This window comes from Delphinus delphis, chromosome 1 (genome assembly GCF_949987515.2).
Source record: "Delphinus delphis chromosome 1, mDelDel1.2, whole genome shotgun sequence".
Lineage (NCBI taxonomy): Eukaryota > Metazoa > Chordata > Mammalia > Artiodactyla > Delphinidae > Delphinus > Delphinus delphis.
The window spans coordinates 17,738,794-17,754,708 of NC_082683.1; the positions used below are offsets into that span (position 1 = coordinate 17,738,794).

The following is a 15,915-nucleotide window of genomic DNA, read 5'->3' on the forward strand; positions in this document are numbered from 1 at the left end:
GTATAGTAGTTTTTCATTGTGGTTTTAATTTGCATTCCTGTGATGACTAGTAACGGTGAAGCATCTTTTCATGTGCTGATTGGCCATTCATATGTCAATTATTTGGTGAAAAGTCTGTTCAGAACTTTTGCCTATTTAAAAAAATCTGTCACAACATTGTTAATCAACTATACTCCAATATAAAATAAAAAGTTAAAAAAATTAAATTTATAAAACAGTTGTTTGTCCTCTTGTAAGAGTTCATTATGGTCTGTAAATTCTGGATACAGTTCCTTTGTCAGATTTATGTTTTGAAAATACTTTCTTCCAGTCTACAACTGGCGTTTTCATTTTCTAAATGGTATCTTTCAAAGAGCAAAAGTTTTTAATTTTATGAAGTCCTGTTTATCAACTCTTTCTTTAGGCTTTGTGCTTTTTGTGTCCTGAAAAATCTTTGTCTAAACTGGGATTGCAAAAATTTTCTCCTGTTTTCTTCCTGAAGTTTTATGAGCATAGCTCTTATGTTAGGTCTATGACCCATTTTGAGTTAAATTTTTGTGTATAGGGCTTCCCTGGTGGCGCGGTGGTTGAGAGTCCGCCTGCCGATGCAGGGGACACGGGTTCGTGTCCCGGTCCGGGAAGATCCCATGTGCCGCGGAGCGGCTGGGCCGGTGAGCCATGGCTGCTGGGCCTGCGCGTCCGGAGCCTGTGCTCTGCAACGGGAGAGGCCACAACAGTGAGAGGCCCGCGTACCGCAAAAAAAAAAAAAAATTTGTGTATAGTGAGAGGTGAGGTAGGGTTCATATTTTTCCATATGGTTATCTAATTAACTATTCTAGCACCATCTTTTTTCCTTATTTGTTTTGGAGCCTTTGTTGAAAATCAGTTCTTCTATATGCCACTGTCACACTGTCTTGATTACTTTTGCTTTATAGTACATCTTGAAATCAGGTAGTATAAGTTCTTCATCTTTGTTCTTTTTTGAAAGTGTTTTGACTATTTTAGATCTTCTATAAAGTTTTAGAATCAGCTTATCAGTCTCTACAAAAAAAATACCTTCTGGGATTGTCATCTTAACAATAGTGAGTCTTCTAATCCTTGAACATGGTATATCTCTCCATTTATTTAGGTTTCCTTTAACTTATCTCAGCAGTACTTTATAGTTCTCAGTGTACCAGTCTTACACATCTTTTGTTAAATTATTTTTAAGTGTTTTCAGTGTGATTTACTCTTGAACTGGTGAGAAATCACCAGGTTTCTTAGATGCTGAATGGACCTGTAAATCTGAGACTTTGGCCAGACTTAAGATTGTATAGAAGTAAATATTATATTTTGCTTACATATTTTCATTTTCATTATACATTTTCCTAGTAAAATTATTTTTACTTCTTCATCTTCAGATCATGTCCTGGTATTCTTTAGAATTTGAATTTGGCAAGGATTGCACTTGCTAGTGGTATAAATCTTGTAGAATTTCCAGTTTCTTTATGGTTTTTCATGTAAATACTAAATTACCTCTAGTCACTGATCTATCATTTGATGTTGCAATATGTATTCATTTGTAATCGTTTTAAATTTTGAATGTAGGTGATGTGAACTGATCCATATGGGGAACAAATGAGTCAGTCACTAAGTAGTGAGAGTAGTGCTGCCAGCCCAGTATATTTTTATCTAATTCCTAAGAATCGTGGTATGTTTTCCCCAGGAGTTTCATGAAATTAGCAATATCAACTAGCCTTCAAAAGTTTCTCTATTTGGAAAATTTTTCAGTAAATTCAAAGACATGAAATCATTTTGGGAATTCTTCCAGGCCAAATCTTGACTTCTTCATGGATTATCTTGGGCGAATCTTTATAATCCTAGATTACGTCTGGTTTGACCAACTTTAGTTTTGGAAGTCTTCCTCAACTTTAAAACCTGTAAGTTTAAGCCATAAAAACTGATTTTGCTGTTATGTAGAAGAAAATGTAATTAGGATGGTGAGTCTGATATCCTACCACATCTATAGTGCATACAAAAGCCAAACAAACTTTTATGGTATCATCTGAATTTACTGAATAAGCTTCCTTCCCTCTCCTGCGCGCCGTGGGTAGTCTGGACTTGGTGGTGTAGGACTGTGATGATAAAAAGTCTATCACAGAAGAAAAGAAACTGCCCCAATCTCACTGCCCAGAGGTAGCTATTAGTGACATTCTGGCGTTCTTTCCGTTTTCCCTTTAGTTTCCTGGGGCAGCTGTAGTGGAAGACTGAGTGATTATTCTTTAATTTCTGTCTTAGAATATTGGCTTTCCACAAGCTGGTGTTTTTTCAGTGTTATTTTGTAGGACTCAATATAAGTGGCATAAGTTAGATTAAGAAAGTGTGAAAATATGTTCTTTTCTGTCTTCTTTAGGATGATGACTTTGAGTTTACTGGCAGCCACCTGACAGTGAGGAATGGCTACTCATGTGTGCCTGTGGCTTTAGCAGAAGGCCTGGACATTAAACTGAATACAGCAGTTCGGCAGGTTCGCTACACAGCTTCAGGTACGTCTTTACTGGTAAGATAAATCTCTTACTTTGAAACATGGTACTGATCTTTTGTTGAGTTTGACCTACAGAAAAAATTTTAGGTACATCTCCTGATAGAATGTCTCATAAACTCTGATTCCTGAATTTAAAATTTTGCATTTACAGAAGTACTGAGGCTGTAGAGCCTTTAGAGGCTCTGACCCCATCTTAGTATAAACCAGAAAATTGGGGCAATTTTTAGAGTCTCCAGTTTGTGCATATTAGTTTGGTATTATAGTAAACAGCCAGGGAGTTTGGATCTAATTTTGCTAAGTATGCTCTTAAATACCAGGATTTGGGCCCCTAGGGCTCCAGTGGGACCCACCCCTTGTATTTCACCATCTGCATCTTGGTTTTTGGCTTTTCCTATTCAGGTGGGCTAACTGCTTAGGCTGGTTTCTCATTCTGGGAGCAGTTTTGCTGATAGGTTGACTTCAGAGATGAAATTGCCCTGTGATTCCTTTGGCAGTAGGCTCTGTGCTCATTACTGCTGCTTTCAGGGTGCATTTCATGTGGAGTGCAGAGAGCCCATCATCCACCCACCTTTGGAATTAATAGTCTTGAACTCCTTAAGAAAGCTAGTCACCCCTGCTCTCTAAGGGCTCTCATGACTAGTGGAGATGTGGCCACCAGTCTTGCCTGCCATGGCCCCTTTTCTAGAGTTGCTGAGATCACCACAGATAATTTTTTTAACAACCAGTGAAACAGTTTGGGTTTTTGGGGGGTTTTTGGGTTTTGGGGTTTTTTTTGCGGTACGCGGGCCTCTCACTGTTGTAGCCTCTCCCGTTGCGGAGCACAGGCTCCGGACGCGCAGGCTCAGCGGCCACGGCTCACCGGCCCAGCCCCTCCACGGCATGTGGGATCTTCCCGGACCGGGGCACGAACCCGTGTCCCCTGCATCGGCAGGCGGACTCTCAACCACTGCGCCACCAGGGAAGCCCCTAGTGTAACAGTTTTTGATTTTAGTTTTCCCTTCAGAGGCAGCTTCTGGCTGCTGGTGTTGAGAAGATCTACAGCCTTAAATAGCCATTTGCAGGCAGGTGGAGAACAGTGAGACTAGCTTTTGTGTCATTTTCCCTAATTCTGTGGCCACAGAAAATGGGCATGTATGGAGCTGTCATACTTACTTTGAGCTATCTATGTATTTTTCAGAAATTATGTAAAGAGGCATTTACTGAAGAAAAAATTGAACACAAATGAGGGAGAATTACATTAACTTACTTTCAGTACCTTTTCTGTGGTCAGCTTTGAGCTCATTCATATCCTGGCAAGCTAAGCATCACTGTATATTCTCAAGGATAGCATGCTCTGTGGTTTTAGGCTGCATCCCTTAGATCGGCACCACAAGCTTCTGATATCATTCTTCTTTTGGTCCTTAGTGAGCACCTAACCACAGTGGAGAGATATTGGTTCTATCGGGATAGGCATTTTACTCTTAATTTTGGTCTAAATTTACTTAACTTTGGTAAATGATAAGGTCCTATTATTAGTCCAAAAGATCCCCAGTGTATCAGTCGGGAAGGTGGGGTAGTATGGTGGTAGAGATCGAGGACTCTGAAGTTGACTGTTGGGTTTAAATCCTGGCACTTGTTACATGTATGGCCTTAGACAAGTTACTTCACCTCTGCCTCAGTTTTCTTCTGTAGAAAATGAGCAGAACTGACTTCACAAACTTGTAGTAAGAATTAACTGAGATAGCATGTAGATTCTACTGTGCACTAAATGTTCATACCCTTGTCATTATCATCCTTATCACCAATAAAGCCTTTTTCCTCTAACCTGTCTAGGATGTGAAGTGATAGCTGTGAATACCCGCTCCACGAGCCAGACGTTTATTTATAAGTGTGATGCAGTTCTCTGTACCCTTCCCTTGGGTGTGTTGAAGCAGCAGCCACCAGCTGTTCAGTTTGTGCCGCCTCTTCCTGAATGGAAAACATCTGCAGTCCAAAGGATGGGATTTGGCAACCTTAACAAGGTAACTTGCCCTAGGTACTTCTCTACATACCCAGTGTACAAATATCAGTCTGATTGCCCTCCACTTAGAGAGGAGAGAGGTTTGCGTTTTTGAACATTTTGCTGTGCTATCAACTCTGTGATATCAGGGTGAGGCCTGTCAGTTCATTAACTTTAGTACCTAATTATATAGAAAGTATCCATGAGGACTGTCTTCTGGGGTCACTTCTCAAACCCAAGCCTATAAAAAGAGAGTGCTAAATGTCTTCCTAAGTAGTACATGTATAATAGGGATTTCTAGGCTTATACTGAGAGTAGATTAGAAGGAACTTATTTTAGTAAGGTCTGAGGAAGAAGCACTTCCTGTTGAGGCACAGCTGTGCTTAGCTTAAAGCCATGTTCTCTGAGTGCTGTCACCAGCTTATACGCTTCTTTTTTACAATAGGTCGTGTTGTGTTTTGACCGGGTATTCTGGGATCCAAGTGTCAATTTGTTCGGACATGTTGGCAGTACGACTGCCAGCAGGGGTGAGCTCTTCCTCTTCTGGAACCTCTATAAAGGTAATGGCTTTCTAGTTTTAATCTTTATACATCCTTATAGGAATAGAGAATTAGGAATATTATACTGCCTTCAAGGAGTTCACAACCTAGTGGGGGATACATTAAGGAGGCTGGCAGCCTCAGAACAGGGCAGGAAGTAGAGGAGTGAGAGTGGAAGCCAAGGCACTGCAAGAGAAGACATAGAAGAAGAAATCAACTCAGCCAGGGGCTCGGGCTCAGGCCCAGGGAAGCTTCCTGGAAAGGGAAACTTGTATTCCTCATTCTCAGACTTTTGTATCTGACTTGCCCCTGAATCTTTGATCACTTTCCCTAGAATGTATTTATCAAACTCCTACCTCCTGTTTTACATTCTTCTGTAATTGGGTTGCTCTTAGTTCTATATAGAGCTTTTTTTTTTAAAAGAAGTATATTTAGATCTTACCTCATTCCAAGAAAAGGATGTAAGACATTCTCCTTTGCAGCAGTATCAGGAGGCCTGGCCTTGACAGTGCAGACACATCAGTTAACCAGTTTGACTGACACGTGGTTCTTTCCATCACTCCTCACTGCCTGGTACTGAACATCCTTCGCACGGCCAGGGCCACTAACTCCGCAGAGGAGCCATTTGCTCCCTGAGCACATTGTTTCCAGCAACAGCTGAGTGCTCTTTCTCTTCCCTGATCTAGGCCATCAAGTCCTGTCAGGGCCTCACTCTCTCTCTCAGACCTGTTTACTTCTTTCCCACTGCCTACCTCCCAGTCCAGGCCACTCTTACCTCATACCTGTTCAATTGCCAATAGCCACTGACTGCTATCACCACTTCTTTCTTTTGATGGCTTTCATTATCGTGGCCATCATGAAGGCTGAATAATCTGACCCTTCTTTTCTACTCAGCTTCTTCATTGTCCATGCCCTCCCCAGCCTCCAGGCGCACTTGTCTGCTCTCCTGGAATCCTAAAATGTACCATGCTGTCTTCTGCTCTGGGGCCTCTGCATTGTACTGTTCCCTGGGCCTGGGGTGCTTTTATTTTTCTCCATCTCTTCCTTCCCAATGTGGCATACTCTATGCAGCTTCAGGGCTTGGCCCAAATGGTACTATTTCAAAGAGACTTTCCAGGACACATGTATTCCCACTGCCTCAAATGAAATTATGTCCTTGTATTCTTTTCTCTGTAGTCTGTGTTTTCATAGCTTTTATCACAGTTCGTAATTGTCTCTATGATTATTTTTGTTGTTGTTGATTTTTGGAGTATATAGTCTAGTTTATAGTTTTTATATCCCTAGCATCTAGTACTGTGGCTATCGCATAAGCCTGTTGCACACAGAGTCACGAAATGGGTGAGTAAGGGTGACGATGAGTATGGAAGGGCCTGGGATGACAGCTAAGAGGATGCAGCCCTGGTCATGGAGATGTCTAAGAACTCTGTGCCTAAATATAGGGACACTTGATAGCAAGATCTGAAGTTATATCTTCAGAACTTCTGTATTCTGCCAGGTTATAAGCAATGAAGTACATGAGTCACACTTCACTGTGGTTTGCCAGCACCCTTCTGGGGATAGGATTCAAGTTGCTGGCTCAGAAACGTGTGTCTAGCGTGAGTGGTGCATGTCTGTCATCAGATTTCAAACAGCCAAGAATAATGTGAGACCTGATAAGGAGGTACTTGAGAAAAGTCTGTAGGAAAACCCTGGAATTGTCCTTTCTGTTTCTCTAGCTCCAATACTATTGGCACTAGTGGCAGGAGAAGCTGCTGGCATCATGGAAAACATAAGTGATGATGTGATTGTTGGCCGATGCCTGGCCATTCTCAAAGGGATTTTTGGTAGCAGTGCAGTGCCCCAGGTAAGTAAGTAAGGGGCAGGGGCAGGTGAGGATCTGGGGTTTAGACTAAAGCAGGGTTTGGTGTATCTCGAGTTGCAGCACAGATTCTTGGTCAGGACAGTTTCAGCCAGAATTGTGTGCTGGGTTTACATTAATGCTAATGTTTAGAGTTCATGCCCTAAGTATGGGATTGAGAAAAGCCCCCAGTACATGGGCCAGGGGATTGAGAAGGCTATTTGCCGCATTTCTTTGCTTGTGTTGTCTGTTGTCTCTGCTTGTGGAATCATCCCCACCCCCAATTCCCCAACCACCTTTCAGATGAAGTGGCCAACTCCCCAAGGGAAGTCTCAAGAGAATCTCTTGGTACTTTTTTCTGTTATTCTTTCTTTAGGTCCATTGAACACTTTTAAGTCCCTGATGATTCCTTTGAGAGAAGGCATATTAATGCTTCATGTGAATTTTAAAAGGGAATAGAGATCAATCCCTGGGTGGATCTCTGGATTCATAGCGAGAAGGCAATCTGGAGGCTTCGTTGCAGCCTGAAGGCATTTTTTTTACTTTACAGCAGCAGCATTCATCACTTGGCTAACTCTCGTGTCTCTCGCCTTTCTCTCACTTGTAGCCCCCACCCATCACAGCTTTTCCACCTTTCAGAAATGACCGATTTGTCCTTGGTGTCCAGTAATAACTTCCACTCATGGTTTCTCCTTTAGCCCAAGGAAACAGTGGTGTCTCGCTGGCGTGCTGATCCCTGGGCCCGGGGCTCCTACTCCTATGTAGCCGCAGGATCATCTGGAAATGACTATGACTTAATGGCTCAGCCAATCACTCCTGGCCCCTCAATTCCAGGTGCCCCACAGGTGAGAAACTGGCAAACTATACCTGGGCTTATTTGGAAACAGGCCAGTATCCCAGGATTTCAGGGTAAAAATAGTGCCACTGGTTTTCTTTTTAGATTTTAGTCAGTCTTAGACCCTTGGACCCTTTCAGATAACCAAAAGCAGAGGGAAAGGGAGGAGAAATGTTTGTGTCTAATTCGTTACATGTTGTCCTTGTCAGTCTAGACAGTCTGTGTTCAGAATGCAAGAGTCCAGAGTAAAAACCAATTACTTTTTCCTTATTCAGACTTTTGTTCCTAAAAAACAAAAACAAAACCATCTTTAATTGTGCCCCATTTTGTACTGGCTCGTAGGATTGTTGCAGGATCCCAATTACTTAGGGGCCTCCAGGAATGCCCCTGAGAAATAACCTAAAGTCTTTATGAGTAGTCAGGGTTTCTCAGGACCCTGTTGGTAAGTAAGGCCTGCTCTAAGCTGAGAGGCCGAAGTGTTCCAGAACAAGAACAAGTGCTGTGTTCTCTCTGGTTCAGAGTAGTCGGGAACACCACACCTCTAGTAGGGGATACATTAGGCAAAGGAAGCTCTACAACTGGGTATCCCTGAGAATACCCTGATCTAGGGTATTAAACCGATAAATAAACACAGATGCAGTTAAGCATCACCCTAGAACTAAGGCTGGGCTGAGTTTTTTGTTTTGTTTTGTTTTTTTGCGGTTCGCGGGCCTCTCACTGTTGTGGCCTCTCCCGTTGGGGAGCACGGGCTCCGGACACGCAGGCTCAGCGGCCATGGCTCACAGGCCCAGCCGCTCCGCGGCACGTGGGATCTTCCCGGACCAGGGGCACGAACCACTGCATCGGCAGGTGGAGTCTTAACCACTGCGCCACCAGGGAAGCCCTGGGCTGAGTTTTATTGCCCCATTTGTACTTCTGTTTGTTCTAGGAAAATGCCTGCTGATAAAGGGAGACCCTTTTTGGGAGAATGATGGGCCAGTGATGGGGTGGAGAGGGCAGGTAGTGAGCCCTCAAAATCCAACAGGAATTCGGCAGTTCAAACACAACAATAAGGCATATTTGCAGCCTGCTGATTTTCTCTAATTTTTTTTCCTGCAATAGCCTATTCCACGACTCTTCTTTGCTGGAGAACATACAATCCGTAACTACCCAGCCACGGTCCATGGTGCTCTGCTGAGTGGGCTGAGAGAAGCAGGAAGGATTGCAGACCAGTTCTTGGGGGCCATGTATACCCTGCCTCGCCAGGCCACACCAAGCGTCCCTGCCCAGCAGTCCCCGAGCATGTGAGATGGATGTGTTCTAAGGGAAGAGGCCGATGTGTTTGTGTCTTTTGCTGCATAAGCAAAGCTCTTCTAGCAATATTAGATTCTACTGAGAAACTCACCCTGGCATCTGGGCTCCAGATCAACTGCTAGAGCTCCTGGTGGTCAGGTGGCCAAGGAGGTTGCCGCCTTTAAGTGACTTAGAGCTAGGGAGGCACTTGTCCATTAGTGTGGGAGTCTGTGTTCTTCGTTAGGACTGAGGCAAGCAAGTGCTGCGAGAGAACATCTTAGTCTCTTTGTGTGTGGTGGTTTTTTATATTTTGAGAATAAAACTTCATAGAAAATTAGTCTTATCTTTTTGTTTCCCCTTAGGTTTCGAGTTATATATAAGGCAGGGGTGTTACTCCTTTGAAAATGCCAGTTTTTATCCATGTTTAAATAAAGAGGATGTTTATATAAAGGAGAAAATGGTTTGGTCTGGTCAGAAGACAGGATTGAGGGGGGTTCCCATAAAAGCAAAGGGTTTCCTGGTCTGTGGGGCTAGACTTCCCCATTGGGATTGTGGGGTGACCGTGTGCCAGGGGTAGGAAGCTGCAGGTCAAGCATATGGATATTAGGAAACTGAATGAATTTTCAAGATAAGACACAAGCCTTGACACAAAGTTTGGGTGGGCCTCTGGCAGACCATCCTGGCTTTATTCCCCTAGATTCCCTCCATGGGTATATGCTAACTTTCCACTTCTGTCCAAGGTATTGATATAAAAGTTTAAGGAGATCAAGGGTTTAGGTAACATAGTGGAAATTTTCTATTGCTGCTGTAACAAATTATCATAGCAGACTCTGAAGGAAGATTCCATTTCCTTGCCTCTTTCAGATTCTAGTGACTGTATTCCTTGGCTTGTGGCCCCTTCCTCCATCTTAAAAGCACATTACTCCAATCCCTGCTTCCATCATCACCTTCTGTTGTTCTGTAGTTCAGATCTTATCTCCCTCTTATAAGGATACTAGTGATTTCATTTAAGGCCGACCCAGATCTCTCTCCCACCTCAAAATCCTTAATCACATTTGCAAACTCGTTTCTGCCACGTAAGACTAAAACATTTTTACAAAAAGGGAACAGTGCCTTTTTCTTCCAAAGGGTTCCTAACAAACAGACTATGTTACTGTAAGTTATGTACATAATCTGCTTCTGGAAGTTGGATTTTACTCCCGTTAGTCAATTCTTCCCTATAATTAGTTTAAATGAGGTTTTATTCTTAGTAAGATATAAGGGACATTACATTGGTGGTCTGACTGGAAGATGAAGATGGAGAGGGCTTTTTCCTCATCCTGGAATGAGTGACAACCATGGGAAAAATTTGCACACCAGGATCAGGGCAAGTGGTGCAACTATGATGTAAAGGTGAGAAGAGCGTGTAGTAGAAAGTATATTGACTTTGGACCACAACCTATATTTGAATCCTAGCTTTCCCATGAATATTGTTACCTCAGGAGGTTAGGGTGTCTGATCCAGTGGTATGTGGTCTTTGAAGAGTTTTTGTTTTTTAAATAAACGACATAGGCAGCTTGGGAGACGACACAGATGATTGGGCGGGGGGTGGGGTGTGTGTGTGTGTGTGTGTGTGTGTGTGTGTGTGTGTGTGTGTGTGTGTGTGTGTGTGTGTGTGTGTGTGTGTGTGTGTGTGTGTGTGTGTGTGTGTGTGTGTGTGTGTGTCTGTGTGTGTCTGTGTGTGTCTGTGTGTGTGTCTGTGTGTGTGTCTGTGTGTGTGTGTGTGTGATATGACAGAAGAGCCTAAAAGTAAAATAACTGCTATATGATTCCAAGTCCAGTTACATGAGTCCGAGGAAATGTCCTTTCCCAAGCCTCAGCTATGTTTCCAGTCCTTACGGCATCAGTAATTGGCTGAGTATTTTCAGTAAATGTAAATGAAATATACTAGCTGCACCAGTGCACAGCAACAGCTGTACACAGAGATGACATCAAGAAAAATGGCATCACTGACTCACACTCACACAAAGCACATGGAAACTAGGGAGCTTTATTGGTTACATATTGTGCTGCCGAGCCAACAGAGACAGACAGCATTAGAGCCAGAGGATACATGCAGACAGGCAGCTTCAACTATACACATGCACCCAAGGAGCCCTGAGTCACTGCTCATGGCTTCGCCCTGGTTTCCAGCGACAGGGTCTGGCCTCCTTGGTCCCATGCTTGGAGCTGGAATGTAGGAGAAGCTGCTGCACCTAGACTCCAAGGGGCAGGGGAGAGACCAGAGCACCTGCCTGAGCAAGTAGGTGTGGACCGACAGATACTGATGTGTCCCCTAGCAAGGGGGCCTATAATGTAATAACAGTTTATTTGAGGGCTACTTCCCTAGCCCTCCCGATCTTTAAAATACAAAAAAAAAAAAAAAAAAATAGACTTTATTCTCTTAAAAATACATTCCATTCAGTACATGTTCTGAGCTGTGAAGCAGCAGGAAAGTAGGGCCCCTTTCCCTATGATCTTGGTTGTGAGGCTTTGAGGAGAACCCTGTTGTTCCCCACCCTGGGGTATTTAAAAGGTAATCCCTAAAAGCAGCTCTTCCAAAGCAGTCTTGTCAGAGTAATGATAAACCCACACCAACAAAGGCAGCTGGGGACCCAGGGGCAGGGTCCCTATTCCTTTACTGGGAAACGATAGCACATGGCACTAACTCACTAAATATAAAGAACTAAAACTGCCCCAGGATGGCAAGTCCAAGAGCAACACAGACGCTCCCACACCCCACGAGGGTGATAGCGTCACGTGCAGGCCTGCCTGTGGCCGAGGCTGGAATTCTTGGCCCCACTGCAAATCCCTGTGGCCCACCCGGGAACTGTTTCCTTGCTACGCAAAAGCAGAAACAGCCACAACTTCTCTGCCCACCGTCCCTGCAGCTTTCTCTGGTTGTTTCTAGTACCAGAGTGGTGACAGACAGGCGGGGGCAGGTGGAGGAGACCAGCTCCTAGCACTGAGCCAGCTCTACTTTCTCCAAGCAAGCAGCTCTGGAGTGCCAGCTTCCCAGACCTTACTAGGAACCCTCCCACACCCCATACACCTGCCAGTAAAATTCCGAGTTAGAGCCAAGCTGCAGAAGAGGCTGGTCATAAAAGTGGGTTTGTTGGCTGGGACAGAGGGAATATTTGGCTTGATTAGACAACTATTCAACTACCAGGTCTCCCATTTGGAAGTTTCCTCCAGGACCCCTGATGGTGAGGCCTGGGTCCAGACGGTCACACCTAGGTTGCTTTTCAGAAACAGGCCTTCCAACTTTGGAATTTGACAGCCAGCCTTGCCAGCTATTTGAAGCCCAGAGGAACTGAGCCTCTAGCGTTCACCTGCTATTACAAATATATTTTCTGCAATGCTGAGGACATTTAAAAATAAAATCTATTTTACAGCGGCTCTAGAAAGTGTGCAGATTAAGGAAACAAAATATTTATCCTGAAATAACTGTTACAATCAAACCCTATTGCACTCAGATTTTAAGATAGCAGCCCCAGCAAAAGGGCACCATAGCTGCCCCTCTTCCACAGAGCATTCTGGGTGGTGGCAGATGTTGGTGCTGCTAAAATGTGGAAAGATCCAGACTTTGGCACCAGGAGCTACAGCACCAGAATCCAGGGCTCCCAACGCCCAAAAAGACAAGAATTACTGGCGAGATCTTTGTAGGCATCGTTTGGCGCCCTTCTGTTTCCACCAGCAACGAACCACAGACCTAATTTCCTATAGCCTCAGTTGACCGCCACAGGGGTCTGTTTCCTTTGGACTCTCAGGGTTGACAACCAGTTAAGAAGAATGGCAGGAAGGCTACAAGTGAGAGGTTGCAGCCTTGAGCCAATGACCCAGGAAAAGCAGCAGGAAGAGATTTTGAAAACAGCATCTTGAGTATCTGAGGCAGCAATGTGAAGAAAAGGCAAGCCACATGACAAATACCCTTAGATTGGCAAAACTCCAGAAAATGGAAGTATAAGCAAAACACTCCTGTCCGTGAAAGTCAAGTAGGTGCTCCCCAAGCCTCCTCCAGGATCGCCAAATCTGATGCAGACAAGGGAGGGGCAAACGCTGGTTCCCACCCTGAGCGGAGGCAGGGAAGATTCAAGAAGCACTGGAACAGGAGATACACACCTTGTGCTGTGGAAAGCACGTGGCCTGCTTTGTGGCACTGGGCAAGGTTGGTGTTGAAAAGGGCCGCAGAGACCATCTAACCTCACCCTTTCACTTTATAAACTGGAAAAGTGAGGCCAAGGGAACTTCTCTGAGTTCATCCTCATGACATTAAAACATGGGGAACTGGAAAGAATAAGGCCCAGGAAAACAAAGGCGATGGGAAGGACACATGTAAACCCATTTGGACAATACCTTCCACGATTAAGACTCACCCCCCACAGGGAGGAAACAAAAATCTTAGAATGCCAGATTTAGGATCCTTAGAGACCATCCATTTCAAAGAACTCATTTTACACATAGGGAAACTGAGGCCCCAAGAGGACAATGACTTGCCCAAGGTCACATAGCAAGGAAGTACAAAGCCATGAAGAAAATTCAGCTTTCCTGACTTCCACTCTAATGCTCTTTCACTATGAAGGAACAGTGTCTGCTTCATAAAGGTAGCCTTTGAAAGGGGATCCCTTCTTTGAACTGAGAGAATGCTTAGAAAAAGCAGTGCCAAGAATGTACGGTTCTTTCCCCACGTGATTGGTATAAGGAATCTAATCAATTTTTCTTTATGTGGCTTCCTGAAAGGTTTGCTATATTTTGAATTGTATGAATCTAGGGCCCTTGATGGGCACGTATTACCTTTCCTCCAATGAAGTCATCATAATGATAGCTGGTTTGCAGAAATCATGGGCCCACTTCTGTAGGAATGCATCAGCTTGGTAAAGTGCGATACCTCCTCCACGGGGGATGAGGAGGAGGAACAAAGTCCATGCCTTTCATGGAGCCATTGCTTTGTGGAGTGACTAAGGGGAAATTGCTTCTTCCTGTCTACTTTCCCCCGTGCTGGCGCTTCCTAGAAGGCAGAGTATGCTGGGTCAGGCCCAGGTTAGTCTGGGAGTATTCATTCCAAAGGAGAAAACAACGAAGTCAGCCTGAAGTCTCCAGCCACAGGAGAGGAGCAGGCAAGGCCAGCAGCATGTTGGTGCCCAGGGAAGGAGATGCATGAGGCTCGTGCACTTCCAGGTGCCTTTGGAAGGTGAACAGAGAGCCGGGGGTTGGTGGGGGGGGGGGGGGTGTGATGTCATTCCAGTAGGTGGGTACCCGTGTGCTCTGCCCCCAGCAATCAATGGTCAGCCCGGGGGCCCAGTCAGAGAAACTTCAACCTAAAGGGTAGTTCCATAAACCTGTAAAAGTCTGAGGAACTCCACAGGGGAAGAAATGGAACTCCCTAGATGGAGCTGATGGCTGGTGGGTGCACAGGCCCCTGGGGCAAATGAGGAGTGAACTGGATGCGGTGAAGAGACTAAGAAATCAGAACGTTAACCACAGAAGGGGTTGCCCTATGACACAGAACCCACCAAGGAGCAGAGAAGAGATTTGGCTGCTGTTGTGTGGCGGGGATACAAGGGGTTTCTATGTCTTTCCTCATGTGGGGGCCAGAGTGGCCCATCCTACCTGGGGGACGGGGACAAGGAGAGTAGACTCATGCATCAGGGAAGGCTGGCCCTGGGTGACCATGTCCAGCTTGTAGTTTCTGATTTCCTCTGGCCAACTGGCAAAAAAGAAGCCACAGCCTGGCTCTCTGCCAGTCTCCCAGCCAAGGCCTAGTTTCTAGCCTGGCTCCTTCACAGGGCAGGAAGGCGCAAGAGCTGAGAAGCAGGAGCAGAGGAGACAGCAGACCTCACCAGCTGGCTCAGTTTTCCTCAGCACAGGGCCTGTTTGGCCGTAACCGTTCCTCAGCCCGGGGTCGCCCAGGCTCGGGCAGCCCCGGCTTTGCAGACAGTTCAGACCTTTCGAGGGAGTTGTGCAGTCGCCTGTAGACACTGAGTGTGCAGTCGTCACCTTCCTCCTGTGCCAACAGATGACAAAAGTCAGCTGCAGAGAACAATACAGTGAATAATAAGACACTGTCACTCCCCACCCCAATGGCCCTCTCTAACAGGGAGATGTGGTGCAGACCGACCACAGCAGAACTGCAAAGGACTGACCAGTATCAAAGTTCCACCTACGAACTCCAAGCTGCTGAGAGCTCCTAGGGTAGACTGGGAGGCTCACAGCTGAACAGGAGCCCTAAAAAGGGACAGGACCAGGAACAGGGCCACTGGAGTGGGACCTCCAAGTAGGGGCCAGCATTACTGGAGTGTTGCACGTGCAGGCTGCAGGCCTCTCAGGGTCAGAGCCATTTGCTCGCTGGAGAGGCAGGGAAGTATGAAAAGGAAGCTGGACAGCTCTTATCCTACTTCCCACCTACAGACTACCAAAAAGCTCACATATACCTTTCCTACCATATCTCATCTCATATGTGCCCCTCACCCTATATTTCTCAGACATCCACAGTTTTAGCTTCATCCAACTTTCTCTGCACTCCTCTTCTACCAGAATTCTGCCTTTTTAATGTTCTTGTTGCTCCTCCCCAGCTAATGCAGATCAAAGAATGAGTGAGAAAGTCTGGTTGGCAAGGTAAAAAAGAGCATTGGATTTAGAGACAAGAATCTTGGATTCAAATCTTAGCTCTTCCAGTAATTCACCTGGGTGGCCTTGGTGAAGAGACCCTTTGTGTCGCTGACCCTCCATTTCTACATCTAAAAAATAGAGATAATATCCCCCCACACACACCAGGGCTGTTGGAGAGACTGAATAAGACAGTGGGTGGGGAAGTGCTTTAAAGTACCCTGTAAAGACTCAGGGCTTTTCAACTTAACACACAGTCACCACCTGCCTTTTAAAAGAAAGGAACAGGGACTTCCCTGGTAGTCCAGAGGTTAAGAATCCGCCTTC

The 15,915-nt window shown here is 45.1% G+C and overlaps 2 protein-coding genes across 3 annotated transcripts in view; one reads left to right on the top strand and one right to left on the bottom strand.

Moving 5' to 3' along the window:
• The window catches only part of KDM1A (lysine demethylase 1A), a 64,213-nt gene extending 54,734 nt beyond the window's left edge, over window positions 1–9,479 (top strand). Inside the window, exons 15-20 of one of the 2 annotated variants that reach the window (XM_060015794.1) lie at window positions 2,372–2,504; window positions 4,316–4,503; window positions 4,927–5,041; window positions 6,736–6,863; window positions 7,556–7,702; window positions 8,794–9,479. In XM_060015794.1, coding sequence (XP_059871777.1) covers window positions 2,372–2,504; window positions 4,316–4,503; window positions 4,927–5,041; window positions 6,736–6,863; window positions 7,556–7,702; window positions 8,794–8,979 — 897 coding nt within the window. In that variant the 3' untranslated portion in view covers window positions 8,980–9,479. The remainder of the gene's footprint in view (window positions 1–2,371; window positions 2,505–4,315; window positions 4,504–4,926; window positions 5,042–6,735; window positions 6,864–7,555; window positions 7,703–8,793) is intronic. The other variant, XM_060015804.1, reaches the window with a different exon arrangement.
• A 1,493-nt stretch (window positions 9,480–10,972) lies between these two features.
• The window catches only part of LUZP1 (leucine zipper protein 1), an 81,435-nt gene continuing 76,492 nt past the window's right edge, over window positions 10,973–15,915 (bottom strand). Inside the window, exon 5 of the mRNA XM_060015818.1 lies at window positions 10,973–14,986. Within this exon, the coding sequence (XP_059871801.1) occupies window positions 14,831–14,986 (156 nt within the window). The 3' untranslated portion in view covers window positions 10,973–14,830. The remainder of the gene's footprint in view (window positions 14,987–15,915) is intronic.